Below are 25256 nucleotides of genomic sequence, written 5' to 3' on the forward strand. Positions count from 1 at the left end.
GAGCACACTGTACTTGTTACTTGTTGCGAATATCCTCAATGGTTATGAAGACACTAATCCTGAAAGAAAAAGACTGAACCTCTGAATCGGTTTCTTTTTGGACAAAACTGGCCTCTGTGCGGTTTCTAAGCCTCTGCAGGGGCCAGGACAGTGTAGCCAACTTCACTCAGTAACAAAAAGCAGAGGAAACAGTGTCACTTTTTCTTTCTCTGTTGTAAAGCCCCTCTGACAGCCACAGCAGAAAGAGGTCACACAGGGGGTGGGAGTAGAGTTTGTTTGTCTGGTGAGGGGGGAGGTCTGTCTGTCTTAACCCATTCATGCTTTAAGGTTGCCCTTATATAAAAGCTGCTGCTGAACTGTTGAAGTGAGGGGGGATGATGTATCTCTGTGGTCCCTGAATGAAAGCATCCATCCTTCTAATGGCACATACAGTACATATGTATAAATTAAAGTATACTGTATGTAGGAATGCCTGGCTTCACAATAAAGAGATATGATTACATGTATGAAAAGAATATTAGAACTGATATGCACTACGGGTGAAGAGCAGAAAAACAAACAAAAAAACAGTCACATAAGAAATAGGTTTGATCATACAAGGAAAAATAGTAAGAAAATGGTGACTGGAGGTCTCCGTGCTACGCATGGGTGTGAATGGAAGTGGCTTTGGATAAAAACCTCACCTAAATGAAACTGAATGATGTAATGAGGTCAAAGAGGCTGGACAGGTCTACGTTAATAGGTACTACACTGGTGTAATGGTCAGATAAGCTGGTGTAATTACACTATGGTTATGCCAAAGTTATGCTTTAACTTGTTTAAAAGCTGATCAGTGAGACCAAATTCAATGTTAGCAGTAAAATGTTCGGAGCTAAGACCCTCAGCACATGGTAAAAGTAATGATTATTGTTATTGTTATTTGTACAAAGTGAGACTGAACCTCTGATATCCTGTAAATGTTCATTCAACCTTGAACATTAAAAATTATATTACATGGCTTGGGTCTGACTACACACACACACACACACACACACCTCCAACCGCCTGTCCCTATCCGGGTGGCGGGTCAGGCCATTACATCCTCTCTATGTATGAACCACCAAGCTAAACACTATTTTGTGATGAGTGGCACGTTAGAATGTAGGGTCACTGATGCTAACCTAACGTTACTCTGTATGTAGTCATTTTAATGCTCGAAAAGCCCCTCAGTTCATTTCTTATTCCATCAGTTCTCATCCCAAACGCCCTATGTTACTTGTTGTAAAATATAATGAATGGGTGTGATTCTTTGCTTTTACTATAATGGACTATTTAAAAAAAGAAACTTGAAATGTTTACCTTGTGAGCTCCGGCTGAGGCGCAGTGACGCGCGAGTCAGGCGCGTGCTGCTGCGCCTGTGCGCGTTCTCGGACGCCTCGGTGTGCTCGAGGTCGGCGGAAAAATCCGAGTCCTCAGTCCCGTCCGAGCTGCTGCCGGCGGTCCTCTGAAAACAACATTCATCAGCACACGAAACGAAAAGTCCGCAGTGGCATGAAAAGAGTATCAGAAGAGTTAGACATTGTGTGTGGTTGATGGAGGTTAAGTTTAGTGTTGTGGTTGTTGTTTTACCAGCGGATAATTCAACAAAGATCCCATATCGGGGGGAGGAGCGTCACCCCCTCGACATCTCCTCCGGCTCTGCACCCCCTCTTGCCACGATGGACTGGTCGATAAATAGGCTACTCAAACTATCGGCATCAACAGACGAGTACAGCTCGAATAACGCAGAGTGCATCTATTGTACCAACCCAATTTGCCATAACGCCTGAGTGCATCTTACGCCTTAATTTCAATTTTAAAACGACTAATTGTAAGACTTTTACCATGAGCGCCCAATAACTCAGCAGAGACATGAACCTGATGACAGGCCCCACGCATGTGTGTTACTCGTAGTTTTGCTAGCCGACGTCATTTAGACTGCAGCCTGCCTGCTACACGGAATGAATGGGCTGATGCTGACAACGGAGGGCTCACCATACACCACTAGGCAACAAAATCCGGCTGGGTGGGGGTGGGGCGAGGGGGCTCGTGAGCTAGCCAACATGCATATGCATTGATTAAAAAAACATAGGGAGGGGGGGGGCTCCATCCTCTGAAATAATAGCCCAAATGTGATATTAATATACAATAATGTTTCATTCTTCTGGTTGTTACTATGTCACATTTATTTTAGAGAGAGCAACCCAACATGTAAATAGGATAAGATATGTGCCGTGGTCCGGCGTGAGGCTTCCTGCTGCAAGTCTTACTATTATTCATATGAATGATCATTGGATTTATAAATTAGAACAGGCATAGCCATACAAACATTACCAGTCGTATATATCATATATACACACCATAATTATTATTAATATAATATTCTATCACCTAAGCTATAGCTATTATTATAGTTATTGCTACTATTATGGTTGCTTGCATCTCTGGGACTGTTTCTCCTTCTGTCTTTGTGTCTGTCTGTCTCTCTCTTTCTCCCCCCAACCGGTGCAGACAGATGTCCGTCCTCCATAGAGCTGGCTCTGTTCCACGTTCCCGCTTGTTAAAGGGATGGTTTTCAACGCCACTGTGTGCACAAGATTGCTGGATTCATACTCTATAATACTAATTATTATTATAATAATTATTATTAAAGATAGTGTAACTTGTTGCTTCTCGTGGAGGAACTTTTATTTATAGTGCTTTGGCACTATAAATAAAATTGAATTGAATTGAATTACTTAGACAGTACAAGGAGAAAATCAAATCCAAATGATGTATTATTGAATTCCATGGAAGCCATATAGTATATACAGAAACAAGCTAAGTGCAGTAAATAGACAACAAAAGGTCAATATAAGAAAGCTTTATCCAACAGAAAACACTAAAGCGGTGTACTGTGTATGGTGGGACAATGCGAGACACGAGGCTACAGTGCTTAATGTGACTCGTGAATTTATTTAGAATATGAGCAAAATAATGCTAATAGCATCACCATTAGGCTGAACAAGAATGAACTACATTTTAATATAATCAAAAGACAGTAATCAACAATACACACGTGGGGGGAAAAAGGAGAGACATATCGCTTTACACTTGGAAGGGCACAGTCGACACTAGGCGTATTTGACAACTTCATAACAAGAAGCGCAGAACTTCATTTACATACGGCCAATTACATTAGAGAGGAGGCGGGGTTCGGGAGTGTCGGGCCAATTAACGCAACGCTTGTCCAGATTCTGTCCAATCACAGCGTTGTTTTGGTGCGGACGCTTCGTTCCATCCTCGGGCTCAAAGAACAGCCTGTTCCTTTTTGAACAGTTAAAGCTGCCGTTATCGATATTAACGGAGGTCAGCATCTCTATGCACTTCACCAGCTGAAAGAAATCTGACCAGAATTCACAAAGCACACATTTTAAAAGCTCTGCTCACTATACCCCCCCAACAAAACATCAACACCTTCCTGCAACTCAGCAACAAACATTAGCTAGCGTAGCTCTGAGCAACCACACAAACTGACAGCTCACTTGAGTGACTCCACCAACATCAATATTTAAAACACATCTACAACTTATTGACAGCATCGTGTAGACTCGCAATTCAGCTCATATCAGGTGAAATTGGTTCCATACAGTTAGATGTTTTACTAACATAAGCTATGACGTTCTGTTGTTGTGTGGTTGTGTCTGCAGTCAGCTCTAACGGCTGAGTCTGCTAACATGTCTTACCTTTCTCCGGGGCATTTTCAAAGGCGGGACGTGTGTCGCCTCTGGTAGATTATTATTCCCTACTGTGGGGCCAATTTGGCTCACGTTGAATTAACAATAAGAACAACAAATCACCAGCTTTTTATATGAGCCAACTCAGCTGAAAGCGCACAATTTTTCCGCACTTCCTTGAGAGTACAGCGCAAACTCGTCGCGGTCCGTTTACAAAATGTTTCCGTGTGGAACAAACATCTATGATGCGTGCCCTGATGGTCCGCTGATTCAACGCATTCACTGATGCGCTCGAGCGAATGATAGAAAGAGCCGTAAATGATCCCAACTTTCGAAAATGTGAGGTTAATGAATAGTTTTTATTGGTAATTTACTAAAATATTATCAAAGTAGCTGTTCACAGTAATGCCTGCGGTAATTTAAACGAATCAAACCGGTGTCACGTATCACAGAGCCGAACCATCTGCTAGAACCCAATAAGTGTTTGACAACATTGAACGAATATCTTAAATTGCTGTTGGTAGCATACAAAACCCGTAAACATTACATTATTTGCTCAAATCCAGGACAGTCTATGGTCTTATGGTCGGAACCTGAACCCCTAGAAACTGGACACAATACCGGTGTTGTGCCTTATTCAGCACCCCTGCCGTGAAATGCACCCCCTCGCATTATAGGTGATATTCTGGATCAGAAGGCTGTTGTTTCAACCTATAGGAGTAGTTTATATACCGGTAACCCACAACGGTCAGAACATTGGTTCCTTACAGTCTTTAAACTATTTTAAAGAGTTTAAAATCACAAACTTGGATAATAGCGAACACAAAATAAACCCTTTCAGTATGTTCTGAGGAAATATACTGCAGCCATAATTACTAAATTAATGGTAAATGGATCTTTTGAGCAAGTTGAATGTATTTGACTTAGCTTTTCCCAGCTTTTCTTGCAAGTCATAGGTTCAAAGTGTGTGCTTTTAATTGGGTTACCTGTATATAAACTACTCCTATAGGTGGAAACAATATCACCTATAAACATCACCTATAATGCCAGGGGGTGCATTTCACGGCAGGGGTGCTGAATACGGCACAACACCGGAAGTAAGGAGGAGGGAACCCTCTCGCTCCGCTTCGTCCTGTTTAGTGGGAGAAAAGCTAGCCAGCACGTTGCATCTGACGTGGAGTGGGACCACAGTCGCCTCCCCTCTTAGCCACAGCTCTTCCATTTCACGTTGGTACGTACAGGCTTTAAAGTGAACATTTCACCCTGACCGCTACCCAGACACGAATACTAAACGCTTGGGAGTCTTGCTTCCTCACCGACTTATAACTGATATGGCTGGTAGCACCACCAAGACAGTGCACGATATTTTTCAAAGCATGGAGTACGGACCAGCAGCAGCTTCCAGCACCGCCACTGCACAGGTAAAGTTAACTCCATTCACTACAGCAAAAGAGACTGAACGGCTATGGTTGGCTTATTATCCTGCGCACTGGCAACTGTTAGCATGTTTTACTGCTCACTGGGGCTGTCGCGTTCCTGTTACTATTTGCCTCATGTGAAGTTCCTTAACTGTTAGCTGGCTGTAACTCACAAGACAAACATGTGACTTAGCCTGTACAGTAATTAGTTAGGACATTTCAAGCGTGAAGCCAGATGTTGGGACATGTCTCCACTCCATTAAGTTTTGATGTAAGCAGGTGTTAAATGCAGGTTGGTCACATCATTTGCTGGTGATGTTTGCTGGCCCATGGTGTTTTTAAGGTTCAGAAAAAGATTCCTATATCCCAGTACAATCACCAAATATGTCCTCATACTGTCCTGGTACTTTGATTAAACAATTCCAAAAATGTTCTATAGTCTTTATGATGTAACAATAGACTGATTTAAGGTAATCTCAATAAAAGGTAGCATATCATAATATGGGGAGGGGGAGGAGGGGCAGTAGTTGCTGTTGAGCAAGGCACCGAACCCCCAACTGCTCGGGGTGCTGATCCAATGGCAGCCCCCTCACTCTGACATCTCTCCATTAATTGCATGTATATAGGTCCTGTTTGTGTATGTGTGTGTATTTCAGGCCTGTGTGTTTAACCTGAATAATAACAGAGTGAAAAAATTGAATTTCCCCTTGCGGGATGAATAAAGAGATTCTTCTTCTTCTTCTTCTGAATCAGGTGTCTCAAACTAATCTAGTAAAGAGCCGCTGTGGCTACAGGTTTTCATTCCAACCAAGCAAGAACACACCTGTTCCAACAAATCCAACTGTGTGAAGGCGATTCAGTTGGTTTAATAAGTGGAGTCAGGTGTGTTTTTGCTTGGTTGGAATGAAAATCCGCAACCACAGCGGCCCTTTACTGGATCACTTTGAGACTCCTGTTCTAAGGTGATATCAGAGCAGCTCTAGTGTGGTCTGTGTTGCTCACTGAAGATGAGCTTGGTGGTTCACAGAGAGGGTCTGCTCTGTACTTTGGTCTTGTGTCTGTAAATAGTTGACACACTCCACCCGGTGTACCCGTCCTTTATCAGAGCCTGTCCATCAGAGGTGGTGTCTTCGTAACCAATCAAATGGGAGCAGAGGGTTGGGTGTCTCATGTACAGTGTCAGATCTGCCTCATTTAGCAGCACAATAGCGAGCAGCTGTACTTGTTATTGTAAATGGAATTGGCTACCTGTAAAATCTAGAATAGAATTTAAAATCGTCCTATCTTAAAGAGCGCATAGTCCCGTATTATCCAGAGATAACTCTTCTTATGATTAGGCACTGTAAATAAAATTGAATTGAATTGAATTGTATATTATAAATTGTAAGAGAGTCATGGTTTTCCTGTGTTTCCACTGCAGCGTTGTTGCCTGAATACTCTTTTGTTAGTGTGCCAGTTGGTGTTTAATCAGACAATTTAATAGTTAGGTTCGTATTGAAGGTCAATCCCCACATGGATAAATGAATCAGTGTTAAAATGTGTTAAAAATCAGCAGACAGAAGTATCACAATTATACAGCTATAATCAGAGCCACAATGCAAACTCAGTTTAAATCATTGTATTACACAATGAGCTACACTCAGCATCAGAACATGTCTTTAAATAATGAATGTCCAAAAGGTCCAAATAATGTTCTCCAACAGAAACAGAACAAAGTTAAATCAAAAATCAACAAAATAAAGAAAGAATTTCAGTTTGTTTATTTCTGTTTTAGTTGTTTGTTGTCGGAGTGAATCATCTTCTCAAACTAAATAATAAAGGATCTCTGATAAGTTTCAGTCCCCCCACCCCCCTTAGGAGTGGAGCCTCTTCCCAAACAATTTAACAAACAATCTTTGAACAAGTGAATCTGCAGGAGTTTTCTGAGAATTATAAACACCCAACCATGTAGAGACAGAATTAACATGCTGTCATACAAATAAGATCAATAACATAAGGCTGTTTTAGTTTGTTTACTGAAATTACAGAGATCCTTTGAAGACTCCTTTTGGGATCCGACTGCTGTTCAGAAAATACAATTAATTCAAATTTACTTGACGTTCAAGGGGGCAGGGGGGTGGGGTGGAGGGGCACTGCTGTCTTTGGACTGTGGGAAGGAGCCAGAGCACCTGCAGAAAACCCGCACAGACACGGGGAGAGCATGCAACTCCACACAGAAGGGCCCCAGCTGGGATTCGAACAAGGAACTCTCTTGCTAACAGTGCTTCCCACCACATCACTGTGCCCCCCTGACTCTGAACTTGACTTTGAGGATGAAAAACTAGCATGGCTATTCTCGGAGATGTTTTGGTTACCATATTATAGTGCCATATTTTTACTCAGCAGCTTGAATATTGACTGGCATACTCTTCTCCACCAGGCCTGGCTGGATCACCATGACGGTTCTCTGGGTCTGTTCATCGATGGCAAGTTTGTCCGTCCAGCAGACAGACAGAGTTGCTCCCTGGCTGATTCTAAAGGCAAGAGCCACCTTAACTGTATTCTTTGAGTAAGAGAAGAAGATGAAACTGACCTGCATGTTTTTCACTCCTCTGGTCTGTAGGTGGTAATGTGTGCAGCACAGTGTGTGCTGTGGAGGACGATGTTTCGCAGTGTGCCTCCTCTGCTGTTAATGGCTACAAGGCGTGGAGTGGCCTGAGCTGCAACCAGAGGGCCAAAGTGCTGCTCAGGTATGACAGACTCCCCTTCACACATCTGAGGAAGCTCAGCACTGACTGTTTAAACCACTGTCCTAATGTGGAGATGAATGTCCTGTCCTCCTAACAGGTTGGTGGGCGTTCTTGGACAGCACGGTCAGTGTGTTTCAGAGCTGTGTGAGCTGTGTGAGGCCTCCTGCTCGCCCTCCACCCTCATCAGACTGCTGCAGTACTACAGCAGCTGGGCTCAGCTCAGAGACACTCTCATCACCAACTGGACACCACTGGGTGAGGTTACCAGTAGTGATAGGCCGATACATAGGCCAGCACCAGACGCAGATATTTCTTGAGTCGAGGCCGTAACGAAAACTTTAAAAGTACGATGGAGAAAAAAAAGGTTGTTTTCGATCGTGTCGACGTACCCTTAGTGTGTGCTTGTTTTTCCTGTTTCCCAGGTGTGGTGGCAGTAGTCGTCTCTGATGACTGCTCTCTCTACTCCCTTATGCTCAAAGTTCTACCAGCACTGGCCATGGGTAAGGCACACACAAGTTCTGAGTTCTGACTAAGGAAAGATCAAGGGTGGCAACTAATGATTACACTCATTAAAAATTTAGCTGCATTGTTTTCTCGATTGATCAATTATAATTAACACCACATAATAGTAAAGAAAAAAAAAAGCTAGAGTTGCTAAAATGCTGGTAACAGTATTGCCGAGTATGAAAGTCTATGCATCAATTGATCAATCAACCATATAATTTACCAAGAAAAGAAAATCTACTTTGAAGTGGTAGTTATGTTTGTTTTTAGTTATGACTGAGATAATACAATACAGTTCTATGGTATTCATTCTTTGTATGAATTTGTTGTTTTACGAAGGGTTTAACCTGAGCCTGGCCATACACACGTCAGTCACTCTTTATAACTTTTACTTCAGCAGCATGACTGCATCTAAAACTGGTAAATCAGTTTTAGATGTCGCTGCTCCTCAAGCTAGCACAACAAGAAAATAATAAATGAAATAAGATGTCAGTGAAGGGTGTAGCCCTTGAACTTGAGACACTTCAGCATGAACTTGAGACACTTCAGCATAAACTCTGCATCATTAAGAAAGGAGAAATAAAACTGCAGTTAAATAACTGACTCGCCGTTGCAGCTCTAGAGCTCAGGTGCAAGTTCCAACTGAATCCTGCTTTCTTCTAGGGAACTCTGTCATCATTGTCCCTGGTCGGAGCAGCGCCCCTCCAGCACTCCTATTGGCACAGCTTTTTATGGGAGCAGGACTTCTTGCTGGGGCCCTTAATGTTTTAACAGGAAGTGACCTGTCGCTGGGTGCCAAAGTGGCCCAGAACCCCGGCATCAGCTACGTCACCTACAGCGGTAACAAGCAGGTAGGTGTGAAAAAAAATGAACCAGAATAACCTACCCAGACATTTGTTCTAAAGCTTTCACAGCTGTTTGTGAGGTAACCAAGATGTCCTGCAGCATTACAGCAATGTTTCTCTCACTTTCAGGATGGGGTGATGCTGTGTCAGACCACAGCAGGGATGGGCCTTCCCATTTCCGTCTCCCCCTACATCGGCGCTAGGTGTCCCTTCATCATCTTTGAGTCAGCTGACATCGACAGCGCAGTGGACGCAGTGATAGAGACTGCTTTCAAGAAGAAAAGAGAGGTAATTTACACACAAGTATCCCCTATAGAAGGTTAGAGCGCAGCTCCTCTCACACGTCCTGTTTGTTGCAGGGTATTGTGCCTTTATTACACCCCGCTGTCTGTATAAAAGGTATCTGCATCACGACGCCTTTGCTTGGTTCTATGTGTATAAACAAAGACAGCGTAATGGCAGACCTTGATTACGGCGCCGCTGCAGAATCACTGTGTGAAATGCCGTCCCAGAAGACCACTTCATTTCTTTAACAATCTTCTCTTACTCTCTCCCCTCAGGTCCACTGGGTGTTGTGCGTGCAGGAAAGCGTGCTGGACACTGTTGTGGCCCGTCTCAGGCTCCGTATGGCAGGGATGAAGTGTGTGGCCCTGCGCAGTGAAGGGGACAGGGTCCTTGTGGACGCTGCAGTACAGGATGCTCAGCAGCAGGGGGCTAAGGTGAGTAAGAAACACAAATAAACACTGTGCTTACCTGCAGTTGAGTTCAAAATGAGTGACTGCAGGAACGCCCACACGATCGAAAACTACCTTCTTTTTCTCTGTTGTTCTTAAAAAGAAAAGTCCACACGGACTCGGCTCAAGAAATCTCTGCGTCCACACGAAACCAGTGAAGACGGCTAAAACACTGTAGTACACATGCCAGGCCTGGATGTGGCGCTGTAACTGCCGCAGAAATACACCAACAAAGGAGAGGCCAAAACCGGGCTAAAGTTGTGCAGTTCCAGGAAAAACGCGTCTCTGTGTGGAAGGGCCCTGACAGTGGCACAAGTTCACACTGTGATGTCACCTGTTGCAACAGCTTAAGCAAAGTCTGCTGGTCAAGTCACTTACAAACTGTCAGCCGGTTGAAAAGACTGTTTTGGATGGAGGCTCAACGAGCGTGTGTAAGAGAGAGACGGAGAGAGAGAGGGTAGAGCGAGCAATACAATAATAAGAAGAGGGATCGCTGTAATCAGAACAAAGCAGTGAATCAGGGAAATAAAACATTATTTTCTCTGTTTAATCTCTACTAGAAAAGACAGCTGTAGGAAGTATCTCACTGTCTCTGTCCTCATTTATATTTTAGAATGCTACAAATTATTTACAGCTACGGAAAAAAGCCTGAAAAGTCGGAGGTTACAACAGAAGTACAGAGAGGCGTTTCTATGGAGATGATACACCGTCTACCCTCGTCTCACTGGTGTGAACTTGCAGGTTTCAGAGTGTGCAGACTCAAATGCTATAGTTGTTGCAAGTTTCAACTCCTCTCGTCCTGAATCTTTGGTCTGAACTGGGCTTTATTTACTGTAGTGAATGAAAAACTGTTCTTTTTCTCCCTGTGGTCCACAGTTAGTTCAGTCCTGCACTGCCCCCCCTTCAGGTGCTCAGTACCCTCCCACTGTGCTCTGTGGGGCAGCCCCCTCCTCTCCGTTTGTGGTCAGCCCACCTCCCGGACCGCTGCTGCCTCTCATGACCTTCAGAAGCAACACAGAAGCAGTGACCCTGGGTAAGGAAGTGTCTGTGGGTGTAGATACATGAGTGAAGTTACCTTTGATGAATATAAACAGTTCTCCTACAACACAGTTAAAGACATTACATTTACGTCCTGGTTCACAGCGGTTTCTGTAATACACTTTGCATTTTAATACTGAATTTCTACTTGTACCACAGTAACAGTCTGTTCTACACAGGAAACCACAGTCCTCATGGCCTGGCGGCCTCCATCTGGACCGAAGACCTTACACTGGCTTTGGAGACAGCCAAGAGGTATCTACACACATTCACACTCCTTTCTTTCCCTTTTTAGTATTTGTTTGGGAAATGATTTTCTTAAAAAGAGTGTAGTTTAGTACCTACTGTAGTACTTCTTTCCTTTTCTCATCTCCTCCCGTAGACGTCCGTGGAGCCGCAGACATTTTGACTTGTGAAAGAAAAACACAAGTGAATTTTCTAATCTTAATGATGACTGTGTTCCATTAAGGGGAGCCGGCTCTAGGGCCCTGATATTCTGCTGTAAAAAGGATATTTTACTCCCCACTCATGTTTTCTTCTCCCTCTCTCCTCAGTCTGTCAGTCGGCTCAGTGTGGGTGAACTCTCACTCTGTGTCTGACCCCTGTCTGCCTGTCTCTGGTCACAAAGACAGCGGCACCTGCACTGATGGAGGACAGGAGGTAGGTCCCAGTACTTTATCACACTGTTAACTTGAGCTTAAATTCAAAACTACATAAAGTTTTGTTTCTCTGTACTCTCTATTTTAATTGTTTAACTGATGTATTCTATCATATTTCTGACTTGTCCCTTAATACATTTAAAAACGATTCTCAACAGCGCTATGTGAAAATGAACTGTGCAAATCTGCTAACTGCGACCCAGGTCTGTTGCATATTATCCGCGTAGCCGTGAATCATTTTCAGCCCAAAGAGAAAAAATAAAGCGACACAACCGTGGGCCTACTGAGGCCATTTGCGTGCAAGACATAGGTCAGCAGAACGTGTTCACTGGCTGTATCCATTGGTGCCCCGCGGTCTCATTGCTCAAAATGAATGAAGACCAGTTACCTGAAGCCAGGTTCAGCTCAGCTTCTGTCGGCACTAATGCAAGCTTTCATAAGAACCCACTTAATCGTTTATTGTACATTTCTGTGCACACTTTTCAGCTAAACATGTGCTTGGTGTGAAATGCCTTTCAGTCAGTTTTGACACTCAGTACACATCAGCTACTGCAGGAATCACACAGAACAGATCTGATTAACCACTATGCAGATGAGTCTTTTATTGTATGCTGACCCCTCTGCTCTCTGCCAGGGTTTGTACCAGTTTCTGCGCCCGTCCTCTTCCACTCCTCCTCTACCCCGCTCCTCCCCTGTCTCTATGGACTACTCAAAGTTTGGAACAGCAGCATCCCCAGCTATTATTCCTGATGACTCAGACCCTAACAGGTGGTTAATGCTATTTTTACTTCATGTTTATGAGGTATCACAAGGTATCATACACGTCCTACATACACATTATTAATATATGATAAGAATTTAAATAACTACATGAGGATACATGCAGGGTTAACAAGATTTTTGTATGTATCTGTCCACATGTATAACTCCTGTCACCCCCCCTCTCCTGTCAGTGCTCCGAAGCACTACCTGCAGTTTGTTGCTGGTAAGCCGTGTAAGTCAGTGTCTGGCTGCAGTGTGGCTGTGCAGTCACCAGAGGGCAGCAGTGTGTTGGCCTATTGTCCAGATGGAGGCCGGAAAGATGTCCGCAATGCTGTGGAGGCTGCTGCCAAAGTCCAGCCTGGGTGAGAGATGTGCCACACAGAGATACACAAATTACACAAGAGCTCTTGTCCAGCCAAAGGCACCTGTTGTTGTGTTTTCAAAGTCACAAACACAAGCCCCCAGTGAATACATTAACAGTTTACCGTGCTGTGAGAAGTATTTGCCCCCTTTGGGCAAATACGGCTGTGTAGTATGGGCGGCTGTGGCTTGGTGGGTCGTCCTCTGTTCGAGAGATTGGTGGTTCGATCCCCATCTCCCCCCGGTCGACATGTCGAAGTGTCCTTGGGCAAGACACTGAACCCTGAATTGCTCCCCGTGCTGCGCATGGGTGTGTAAATGTGGTGTGAATGGTTAGATCAGATTAGATGGCATGTAGATGTCCACTGCCATCAGTGTGAATGTCTGTGTGAATGGGTGAATGTGACAGACACTGTGAAGCGCCTTGAGTAGTCAGATGACTAGAAAGGCGCTATATAAGTAAAAGTCCATTTACCAAGTCCCTTACATATTTCTTCTGTGCTTGCTTTTTGTCACACTTACACCTGTTTCAGATCATCAACAAATGTTAATATCAGACAAGATAACCTGAGTAAATATCACTCCCTCGCCTTTTGTGAAAAAGGAATTGTCCCCTTAACCTCATAATTGCCACCTTTGGCGGCAACAACTGCAATCATGTGTGTGTGGTAACTGATAAATGAGTCTTTCACAGACAGAATCATGGCAGAATCATTTGAATTCAGCCACATTGAAGGGTTTTCATCATGAACAGCCTCTTTAAGGTCATGCCACAGCATGTCAATCAGATTTAAGTCCAGACTTTGACTAAGCCGCTCCAAAACCTTAATTATTATTATTTTTTGAGCCATTCAGAGGTGGACTTGCTGTGTGCTTCAAATAATTGTCCTGCTGCATAACCCAAGTGCTCTTGAGCTTAAGGTCCCAAACTAATGGACGGACATTCTCCTTCAGGATTTTCTGGTAGAGAGCAGAATTCATGGTTCCCTTAATTGGGGCAAGTGGTCAGTCCTGAAGCAGCAAAGCAACTCCAGATAAATATTTAAATAGTGTAAGCATTGTAGTATATTTAAACGGAAAGGATGATAATGAACTGAATGGTGATAAATAATATAAAAGTAAACCCTGTTTGCTCACCACACTAAACAAAGGGAGCCAATGATCCAGTGTGGCCAAGCGTGAAACACCCCCTAAAAATGTAAAACCTTCTTTCAAGGCTACACACTGCTATAACCCTGTCAACTGCCAAAATAAAACTTTTACAGGTGAATTTTGGCCCTTTTATAAAAGACATTTATACAGGCTTCCAGAGTCACAAGGACACAGTATGTGTACAATCCAGATAGGAAGCAAGGTATTTCACAACCCACTGGGCTGTTTGTGTTCACCAACAGTCAAAGTTCTCACATGTGCTGAGTCATACACAGTATATTACCATGAGCTTGATTACACTAAAATCACAGCCCTTCTCTGCAGCACATACAAACAAAAAAAAAATACACAGTAGGTACGTCCTCTGATGGGTTTCCTGCAGGGCATTCAAACTTTTACTTTCTAACCAGCATTCACAGTTTATAGATACCAGATGAATGATATATAGAGGCCAAAATAATGAAATGTAACCTGAAGAAAGACACAGAAGATAACATGTCAGTGCTGGCTTCTTCAAAATAATTGTATGTTTTATATCGTCCTCCCCCTCTAGCTGGATGAAAAAGAGTCCGTCTGCACGTGCTCAGTCGCTCTACTCTTTGGCCAAGGGCCTGGAGGCAAAGAGGCGGGATATACACGGATCAATCAGTGTTCAGACCGGCCTCTCATTGGACGAGGTGGATAAGGAGGTGGAGCTCAGCATCTCCAGGCTCAGTGATTGGGCAGCTTACTGTGACAAAATCCAAGGTGGAACTCTGGTAAGTTCTTTTATTAAAATAATATACGATTAAATGAGAAGAGGAAGATTGGTAGCATTTGCTGAACTCCAAACTTTACATCTTGTGTCCATCTTCTTCAGCCTTTGCCACAGTCTGGCTCTGCTCTCTCCCTGCCTGAAGCCCTGGGAGTCGTGGGGGTCGTCCTCCCCGACAACAATCCCCTCCTCTCTATGGTCACAATTCTTGGGGCAGCTATCGCCAGTGGCAACGCCATCATCATGGTCCCCAGTCAGAAGTATACACTACCTGCCTTGGCATTCATTCAGGCAAGTGTGAAAGGGGACCTATTATGCTCTTATTTGTTTTCGTTCATGTATATATATTTTTATATACTGTGTATATATATATACATATAGATGTGTGTGTATATATACTGTATTTAAAGTGCATATATATATATATAGATAGATAGATGGATGTATAAATTTCAGTCTGTATGTTGTTCGTTTTTTCCCAATTTCAAATCACATTCCTGCTGGAACATGTTCGGTTGTGTAGTTTAGAAGCTTTTATTGGTGATTTTTCACAGTGGAAAGTGCTGCTATACTCACAGTCAGCTGTTAGTCAGTCCCGGCCAACTGTACAGACCTGGAAACGGTGACCAATCAGAGCAGACGACAGAGCGTCTCAGACAGAGGGTGAAGACAGGTGCAGCAGCCATCAGCAGGATGAGAAAAATAAAGTGTTTTTGAACATTAAAGCATGTAAACATGTTCTAGCAGAAACATAAAATACATGTATGAACCTGAAAAAGAGTTTAATAGATCTTCTTTAAGATGTTAAATGTGCCGTGCAGCAAGTTGGTTGAAACAAAAGTTAGAAAACTCAATTCAGTTTTATTTACAGTATACTGTAGTGTCAAATCATAACCAATATTATCTCAACACACTTTACATATAGAGTAGAATAGAGTAGGTCTAGACCACACTAGGATGTATTCATGATTTACAGAGACCCAACAATTCCCCCATGAGCAAACGGCAAGTGGCAACAGCAGCATCAGAAACAGCGACTTGGTAATGTTCAGGTAGAGCAGGCTCTATGGTGGACGGCCATCTGCCTTTACCAGTGAGGAGGGATAGAAAGAAAATGCTTCACCCAAAAGCATTGAGCTCAAAATATCAACAGTCAGGAGCCAAACACAAGAAGAGCAAAATGGATTAGATCAAAGTAACATCAACAAGTACAAAATATCAGTTAAGAAACGTGAGGGGATGCAAATGAGTGTAACTCAAAAAGTCAGAAGATTTGGATGATCTAATAGTGAGGGGTGGACTATTCCACAGTTTATAGGTAAACACACCAAATGCTCAGACTGGGAGCATTCAGGAGACAGCCCTGTCTCTGATAGACGGGTGTTGTCAGTGGTGGTTAGTGATGAGTGTCCTCTTCCTCCTCCTCAGGTGCTCCAGTCTTCAGACCTACCAGCAGGATTGGTTAATGTCATTACAGGCAGTAGAGAGCAGCTGACAGTGGCTCTGGCTAATCACAGCGTCATCAAAGCCATCTGGTACTGGGGCAGTGCTGAGGTGAGGATCACACACACACACACACACACACACACACACACACTCACACACTCACTCACTCACTCACTCACTCACCCCCCCCCCCCCCCCCCCCCCCCCCCCCCACCCCCCTGAAAGCAGGATTGGATTAAGGGGCCGTCCACACAAACACGGGTATTTCTGAAAGTGTGTACTCTCTGCACGGTTTGTCCTTTCATCCACACGTAACCACACTTGAGAGCTCCTGAATCTGGAGTTTTTTGTATCCGGAGTCCAGGGTGAACATTTTGGAAAAGTCCATTTTTAGCAGTTATGTGGACAGGAAAACCACAATTTCTTGTTGACATTGTTTGATGTCACACTGTGTGACGGTAAACAGTAAGCTGTACCCATGGAAACGTGTGGAGCACTCTGACCAGCTGACAGAGCTGATGTTATGGAAGACCTCACCAAAATACTGGTGTAATTTAGCAACTTATCATAATTTGGGTGTGTCTGAACTACTACTCAACCACATCCAGAAACAGAGGTGTCAGCGTGATCTAGTAAGATAATATGAATTATTATTTTTAATAATGATTTCTCCAGCCTTGTGATTGGCTAAAATGGCCTCCTACTGCTTTGGCATGTGCATGACATTGTTTGAGGTGGATTTTGCGGTTTCATATGCATGGAGATATTTTTTTTCACACCGGTGGTGTGGACGGGATTCATTTATTTATGTTTTTTTTAATTTTTTTTACCGGGGGCCATAAAAGTTTTGTTTCAAAAATATCCGTGTTCGTGTGGACCAGGCCTAAGTCATGATATATGAACAATACCCAGAACGCTGTCATGTTCACTCCCGCTCTCTCATTGGCTGCCATAGGGCTGTCAGTACCTCCAGCACACCTGCACCAGCCCTCTGAAAATCCTGCGCCTGTTCTGCCAAAAGGAAGATGGAGGGAAGGACTGGACTCTGTCTCATCCCTCGCTCCTGGAAGAGATGTGGAGAAATGCCGTCCAGTGGAAGAGTGTCTGGATTCCTACTGCATAAAAAGACTGAGCGAGGGAGACTGAAAGGTGAAGGTGACAGGAGATATGCAGATAGCCACAGCTGTATCACCATCAGCCTGCAGAGTTCAAATGTGACCTGGAGGATGTAAAATGAAGGATCAAAATGAACTGTGATCATGTAAAATATGTCAGTGAAATAACCTGTTAACAACCAACAAATACCCCCAGTAATTGACTGGTAGGTGCAGTTTAGAAAGACAACATTGGCAGATTTACTGCGGAAAATATTTGTAATTTGGGGAAAAAAAGATTCCTTGGTTGTAGACAGAGGGAGACAAAAGCAGGATTCATCTACATCAACTCTCGACAGCTAGCTAATTAAGCTTTTTTCAATTGTTACTTAGGTGTGCTCCTTTTGTTTTCACTGTTCTCCACAGTTTTTTAGCCTTTTAGTATTTTATGGCCAACATGTTATGGCCAAGTATTTTTGGATCAGAAGTTAACCATCTGTACAACCTGAAGAAATCCGGCAGCCACTGCAGAAACTGTCAACCCGACTTCAACAAAATCAAAGAAGACAACAGAAATCTTAGAACCAAGGAATTGTTGATATCATAATATGCAGTACAGTCATATGTTCAGTATTTGCATTGGTTTTAGAGTTTCATTAGCTCTGAGATCATATGAAATACTACAAATGAAAGTGGTGTTAAAATTAAGTTCAAATATGAAACACATGTCCTCTTATCTTTGGTTTGGAATATAGTTAAAGAAATACATGAAATGTTTCCCTCAGAAAGGGAACTGGCTAAAACTAATTGAATTGCTTCATTGGTTTTAACATAATGAATGGCCATTTTGGCTAGAATGAACCAAGGTGCATTCAGGGACAGAGGGACTTGAAAGTCTCTGGTCACACAACTGGGTTCTGTTTAACAGGTTATGAGTGAGTGAGAAGAATGAAAAAAATAAGAGATTAAATGTATCAACAGATATGATATTCAGATTATGGCAGAATAAGCCTCAGTCTGGGTTAAATTGTATGAAGCACTTAAAACACAGATAATGGATTTGAAAGGATTTCTTACTTTGATAAGGTAACGTGAGGTGTGTTTCTACTATGGTGGACTACCATGAATGCGGCGGGTCTATCTCACCAAAAAGGCCCCTAATTTGCATGTGAGTCGCTCAGGAGGCCGTTTGACCGAGTAGAAAAAATGTCCCTGTCGGACAGCTGGGCCTCTTGTCCCATGATATTTACCCGATTGCTGACTGGTTGTAGCTCTCAGCGGGATGTGATGTGTGGTAGTAAAGACCTGCAGACGCCACAACAACACGGTGAAGTAGAGTATACACTTTTATCCAGTGGTGAAGAAGAACGCAGCACAGAAAATGATCTGTGTACGGATTCTGGATTGAATTTCCGACCTGTGGTCCTTTGCTGCATGCTCCACACCCCTCTCTCTCATTTATACACAAATGCACACACACACTGTGAGTGAAATACAATGGAGCTCAGAGATCAGGAGGCTCTCTCGTGGCTATGATAACGCCCCTTGGATATCAAAAAGGAACTGCGAGTGCCCAGACTAATATGCATTGTGATTATTTTGGATGATGCCAGGCTGGTATATGGGTGACAATGATTATATTTGAGATATTAGTTGTTGGTTTTGGTCTTTTGACAGGATTTGCTGATAATAAAAAAAGATAAAATAAGGCCATAGCATTAGCAAAGCATAGCAACAACTCTCAGCCATGGATACATTCACTGGATATGGATCTATTTCGGTGTGACATCATTGCCTGTTGAACCAAATATCCTCAAGTAAAGGTCAGACAATACACTGCAACATGCCAAAATGGTTGCTGTTTAGTAAAGCTATACAGACTTTTCTTAAAGAGAGAGATGCCGTTTCTGCAATCCTGGACACAGGGCCTTAGAACTTTCTACCTCTATCTTCTGCTATTCTGCTTCTTTTTGCTATTAGTCAACACACTGCTGCTTTGTGTATATTAATATCTTGTTTTATCCAGGCAGACTGAGTGAGCTCTGGATCAGAAGACTATTTGGAAGACAACCTATCATTGTTTCAATCCATTATGTCAGTAACGCTGGCATTTTTCCTACAAATCTCTCCCATTATTTCAGTTTAGAGCCCGACACCATCTTCTCTAGAGTTCTGTCGATGACTGTACGCAAATGATGAATCTTGTGTTAACATAATCTATATATGAAAATGTACATCTTTATTACTGTACAATGATACTGTAACCTTACAGCCATGGAAGTGCATTTGACTCAAACATTCCAGGAGAAATCTTGTTCCATGTCCGAGTTCACATTGTTTTCAAATCTGTACGTGTGTTTCCGGAGAATGACACTGTTTGACACTGTGGGCCTCACTGTCTAAAAGCCATAATTAAAGAATATAATTGAATGAGTTTTACACTCTCTTGTTGTGTTTTTAGCCAGGCTTGCAGCACAGCCTTATGGCAACACCAGCCTGTTGGTCAGTTGATTTCTGCTCATCGAAGAAACACATCAGTGACATCCAAAATATGAAAAAGTCTGATTTTATTTAGTTTTTTATTTCCAATGTGAAAGAAATAACATAAATATAAAATAGTGTAAAGACTAATAAAATCAGAATAACATTTTTTTGTTTGTTTGTTTTTTGCCAGTAATAAAACACAAGATAACCAACATAATATTTAAACAGTTTAACATCGCTGAAAAGGAGTAGTAAGAAGAATAACTTATTTAGTACTACCCCTTCTCCATTTTCAAACTTTATCACATATTGAAACCCTTTTTAAATCTATTTCATAATAAACAGTGCAGGCATTTTGCCTTGACACTTTTTGTCTTTTAGTCCATCTTTATGATCTGTGATTAAGGCTTCCTTCATCCTCTCGGCCCTTTATGTAAATCCCTCCTTTATACGTCTTTTTGAACTGAATCAGACTTGTGCATGGCCTCCACTCCACACTCATACTGTTCCACAGTCTTATCCCCAGACTGAAATAGAGAAACTTTAAGTTTTCAAATCGATTATTATAACCCCCTTCTCGTCTATGTAAATTACTAGGTAATTATTTTTTGCTTTTAACATTATTTGTGCTGTTTATAATTCTACAATATCAATGAATTTTCATGTTTTTGACTTTTTAAAATTGAATTTGTGTGGTCTAGACATTCATCTTTGTGAACTATAATAGCTCTTTTTGAGTTCACTGTCATGCTAGCAGAGACTAGTCCAGTTCAGTGGGCACACATACAGTGTAAAACATACAGTATTGAGTAAGTCCTGTCCAGTTGCCTGTTTTTTTACTTTCTTGTTCCTTTTTATTTTCCCAAACCAGTTCCAGCCAGCAGAGCACTGGCTTAAACTTCCTGTCAGACATCGCCTAGTCACAACACTCCTCCCTTAAAGTTCTAGAATGCTGAGTCACAACAATGACACAGCACAAGCCTCAGTGGAACCTGAACCACTTTTGTATAAGACTGACTAATGGTGCTACACGACACAGCACAAAAGAAGAACAAGTGCCATCTAAATTGCTGAGTCACATTGTGCTGCAATGTTGTGTGCTTATCTTGCTGAAGCTCCAAATCAGTTGAATTGTTCCCTGGTTTATGGGGAATACAGTAAAGGCACAGCAGGTTATAGTGCTTTTTATTAGACTGAGGAACACAGAGTGTACTGACAGTGGATCTGGTACATTAACCCCTACACGTAGTCCAGTTTTTAGCCAAACTGTTCTTCAGCTATCTGTGTTGTGTACACTATTTCACAAAGCAACACTCGAGGCATGAGGTACATGTGCATGGACAACTGCCGCGAGTCAAAAGTCTTCCATGCAGGTTAGCATTTATAAGAGAGTGCTGTCATTTCTGTGAAAAGTGTCCACCAGGGAAGAGCAGAGTCATCTGCCTCTGAAGCTAACCACATGAGTGTTTCTAGAAGTTTCTCGAATGAAGCCCTCCTGAAAAATACAATGTAAAGAATGTGGGCTAGAGGAGACGGGATGATATTCCTGGAAATGAATAAGAAAGCATGTTCTACAGATTAAAGCGTGGCTCTCTGGACTGTAACCACATTATATTTTTATCAAGATTAACACCTGTAACTAGTGACATTTCCTCACAAAAGTCAGGAATGCGTTACTTCAGTGGTTCTCAAACTTTTGTCAATATTGCACCCCATTTAAAAAGGGCAATATTCAAATTTACATAAGGATAAACCTCAACCTCAATGTGTTCGAAAACTCATTTTAGAACCAGACGGGCTAGCCCCGCTACAGAGGCTAATAATTAGCAGAGCATGTTGTCAAATCCATGCACTTTATGACACCACAGCCACACCATCCTTTTCAGGTGGACTAAATGTCCCATATCTGACTCTCACATTAAACAAATGGAAGTATCAGCTGATTTTCTTTACTCAAAAGCCTCTTTTTTGTGAGTAGATGAGCATTTGTAGCTCACTTGACCTTTTTACTGTAATGGTCCAACCCAAACCTGAGTTTTTCAGTAGCTCAAAAAGGGTAGTAAGAGTGTATCGCTGGAGTCCACTTCAGTCCAGTCTAGTTTAGTTTGAACATGAAACACAATTAAACTGGTTCAGCAATACAAACGCAGCTGTGTTCACAAACAAAATGCAAACACAGCATTTTGTTGGCCCCCATGTTTTGGCACTTAGAAGACTTTTCAGGCCTTTCAGACTCAGTGGTTCCTCACAACAGTGCTGTGGTATTGAGCAAAGCAATAAAAACCACCTTGGCTGAAAAGACGTTATCAGCAGTTTTCCGATGTTGCGGTGTATTTAGCAGGTAGAACAAGTTCAGTTTATGGAAGCAGTGAAGGTCCAAAGTTAACTACAATATGAACTAACAGGGCTAGAATGTATGGAGTAGTCTTGGCTATGCTAGGTCAGTTTATAGAGAAACAACAACAACAGAAACTCTGATGGAAGCAAAGTACTGCACCATAATTATTGGAAGGTATTCTACAGACTGCATGATGATTGTTATTTGTTGCGTACACCACTTTTGAGATAATAAAAACACTGCTTGGAGACACTTTTCATTTTAATATGGCCTTTTGTATTGTAGTTGTTACAATGGAATAAGATGTTTGTCTGCACACAGGAGTATATGAGTATTTAGTTTTTCTATCTTTTTATACTTCTGTATGCTGTTTGTATTATGTGCAAATAAAAGAAAAACTACAACTTTGCAACCCACCATAAATGTTACACTTCCACTCAATCTTAGACTTAGACTTCTCTTTATTGATCCTTTGGGATGAACTCCTGCAAGGAAATTGAGATTCCAGCAGCTTACAAAAACACAAGGGAGGTATAAAAAAAATACAGTATAGGTTAACCAATAAACTCTTAGCTAAATAAATACAGAAAGTATAAAAAACAAACAGTAAACAATAAACTCTTAGTCAAATATATATGAGATAGATGTAAGAATACAGGTCAAATCAGATTCAAAGAAAGTCAAATCAGATAAATTAAATGTATTGGAAATGTAAAAGATCAAATATGTATGACTTAAATGATTCCACTTAAGTGGTGGATAAAGTTATTGCACAAAGAAAAGAAGTGTCTGTAAGAGTAGATTACTAATTGCACAGTGAGTGGCTGCTACTCTGTATCTGAATTGATATTATATTGCAAAAATAATGCAATCAAGCACTTTTGGAGATAGCAAAAGTGCTTCGTCATTGGCACTGCGCGTGACTGGCTGTCAGCAGGCCAGATACATGAACATCAAACCCGGATGCTCATGAATGAGGAAGGTGCGTGGATTGATTGCAACATCATGTCACGTGCGCCGTCGCCCCTTAGCGATTGGCGGAAATTTGGAGAGTGACGTAACGTGTGTCACGAGGTCTGCCATAGTGTATAAATAGGAAGCGAGGCGCCTACCATTTCACACCAGGGAAGAAAGCTTCAGGAGTTCTTGCTTCAACAGTGTTTGAACGGAACTGCCTTCCTTCGTCCCGCTAACGCTGCATTCCGAAAACGAGAACCCTTTTCTACTTGAGCACTACTGAGAAAGTCGGCGCAGAGACTTATTTTTGTACCCTTTTGTTAAGAAAAAACGGAAGAAACGCCAGCTAAAATGGAGTCTCAGGTGCGTCAGAACTACCACCGCGACTGCGAGGCCGCCATCAACCGGATGGTGAACATGGAGCTGTTCGCCTCCTACACCTACACTTCCATGGTGAGGAAAACCAAGTCATTTTTATTTTCATACTATTGTGGTAATTCTACGCCTTTCGGTGTAATGTCGTGATAGTATACTCTCCACCCACACTGGCTGACAGACTGAATGTCTTAAGGAGAAATATTAAATATAATTTATATTTTATTTATCTATATTATTGAATCCTATGTGCTGCAGCATTTCGACAGTAGCCTTCTGTTATCGGCTGGTTATCACTGTTTATTGTGTGTTCGGCCTCCAGCCACCTCCATTGAGTAAAAATTGCTGCGTCATGCCTATCCTGCTTACTGTTGTTGTGTTGTTTTTTTACCCTCCATTTTAAAACTCAGTGTCTGAGTGCAACCGACTAACATCAGAGTAGCCAGAGTCCTCCTGACTCATGTGCCTGACCACCACCTGGCTCCATAACTACTGTTTATCACAGTCTCTGTTGAAATGATGGGTGGTGCCCACTAATGACTGTGTTTAACGTCTGCCCTCCCCTCTTGTCCCTCGCAGGCCTTTTACTTCTCCCGTGACGATGTGGCCCTTAAAGGCTTTGCCCATTTCTTCAAGGAGAACAGTGAAGAGGAAAGGGAACACGCTGACAAGCTGCTGTCCTTCCAGAACAACCGAGGAGGACGCATCTTCCTCCAGGACATCAAGGTCAGCTGAGGCTGGATCCATCTATACCTCAGCCAAGCTTTTATGAAATGATTTCCTCAGTAATTCTGAAATACCAGAGCTAATACTTTGACTCTATGAGACAGGTTGTTGTGTAATAGTAGCACTGGTGTAGAAACTGTTGACTTGGATCATTGTGCGCTATGTACACTGCTTAATGTAGTGCCTGTGCATTCTGCTCTAAATGACTGATTGTCTTCTGTAGAAACCAGAGCGTGATGAGTGGGGCAGCGGGCTGGAGGCCATGCAGTGCGCCCTGCAGCTGGAGAAGAACGTAAACCAGGCTCTGCTGGATCTGCACAAACTGGCCTCTGGACATGGAGACCCTCATGTAAGTATTAAAGTCTTTTTGATGCTGAGAGTTGTACAAGAAAAGGTCCTGGGTAACCTACACGCTGGTGTGCTCTGGGGTTCATCTGTATGTGTAGTTAACTTTCCCTCTTCCTGTCCTCAGCTGTGCGACTTCCTGGAGACCCACTACCTAAACGAGCAGGTGGAGGCCATCAAGAAGCTGGGTGACTACATTTCCAACCTCTCCCGCATGGATGCCCACACCAACAAGATGGCGGAGTACCTGTTTGACAAGCACACCCTGGAAGGAAAGAGCTAAACACAGTCCCAGTATAAAGCCTGGAGTAAAATTGACACACAGGCTTTAAAATAAACACCCTTCTGCTTCAGCTGGTCCTTCATTGAGCATCATTTTATATCTAATCTGCATTGCCCTTGAAGTTGAATAATAAATTCTCGCATGGTCCGGTGTTGTGGCTTTTTTTAATGTCATGTAGATGGATATTTATCAGGTTCTGGCTTTGCCCTCATTACCTGTAAGCTTCTACTTGTGTGACATTTTAACAGTCACTGAATGTTTCTGTTCCTAATCTGAATAAACATTTGAGCTGGACTCTGGTGTTTGTCTCTTACATGACCTGTTCATATTTACCCAACCTAAGTTTTTGGTTCCAGAACAAATTCTCAGACTTGGTTCAATTGACTCTGAATACGTCTGTAGTTGTATGCCATCATCATTGGAGCTCTAATACTACATCTCACCATGGCAACGGGTAAATAAAAAGTCCATTTTAATCTTGTAGATGTATTAATGCATGTATATGCAGACTGCATTTAT

At 42.4% G+C, this 25256-nt stretch overlaps 3 protein-coding genes across 11 annotated transcripts in view; 2 read left to right on the top strand and 1 right to left on the bottom strand.

Moving 5' to 3' along the window:
* The window catches only part of LOC310960020 (histone acetyltransferase KAT7-like), a 43050-nt gene extending 39140 nt beyond the window's left edge, over nt 1–3910 (bottom strand). For all 9 annotated transcript variants that reach the window (XM_083931602.1, XM_083931601.1, XM_083931599.1 and 6 more), the window contains exons 1-2: nt 3744–3910; nt 1339–1483 (exon numbers count right to left, since the gene is read on the bottom strand). In XM_083931602.1, the coding sequence (XP_083787728.1) occupies nt 1339–1483; nt 3744–3758 (160 nt within the window). In that variant the 5' untranslated portion in view covers nt 3759–3910. The remainder of the gene's footprint in view (nt 1–1338; nt 1484–3743) is intronic.
* A 978-nt stretch (nt 3911–4888) lies between these two features.
* aldh16a1 (aldehyde dehydrogenase 16 family, member A1) lies at nt 4889–19613 on the top strand. The gene is made up of 17 exons (XM_083930726.1): nt 4889–5155; nt 7572–7671; nt 7755–7881; nt 7979–8136; nt 8304–8381; nt 9049–9236; nt 9360–9518; nt 9791–9949; nt 10841–10997; nt 11182–11257; nt 11557–11662; nt 12296–12429; nt 12615–12785; nt 14489–14693; nt 14795–14980; nt 16118–16243; nt 17091–19613. Exons 1-17 carry the CDS (start codon nt 5066–5068, stop codon nt 17256–17258), a joined length of 2388 nt encoding a protein of 795 aa, XP_083786852.1. The 5' UTR covers nt 4889–5065; the 3' UTR covers nt 17259–19613.
* A 3548-nt stretch (nt 19614–23161) lies between these two features.
* LOC310960046 (ferritin, middle subunit) lies at nt 23162–25031 on the top strand. The gene is made up of 4 exons (XM_083931641.1): nt 23162–23461; nt 23963–24109; nt 24333–24458; nt 24582–25031. Exons 1-4 carry the CDS (start codon nt 23360–23362, stop codon nt 24735–24737), a joined length of 531 nt encoding a protein of 176 aa, XP_083787767.1. The 5' UTR covers nt 23162–23359; the 3' UTR covers nt 24738–25031.
* Nucleotides 25032–25256: the final 225 nt, after the last annotated feature.

The sequence above is a fragment of the Echiichthys vipera genome, assembly GCF_963691815.1.
Source record: "Echiichthys vipera genome assembly, chromosome: 17".
NCBI lineage: Eukaryota > Metazoa > Chordata > Actinopteri > Perciformes > Trachinidae > Echiichthys > Echiichthys vipera.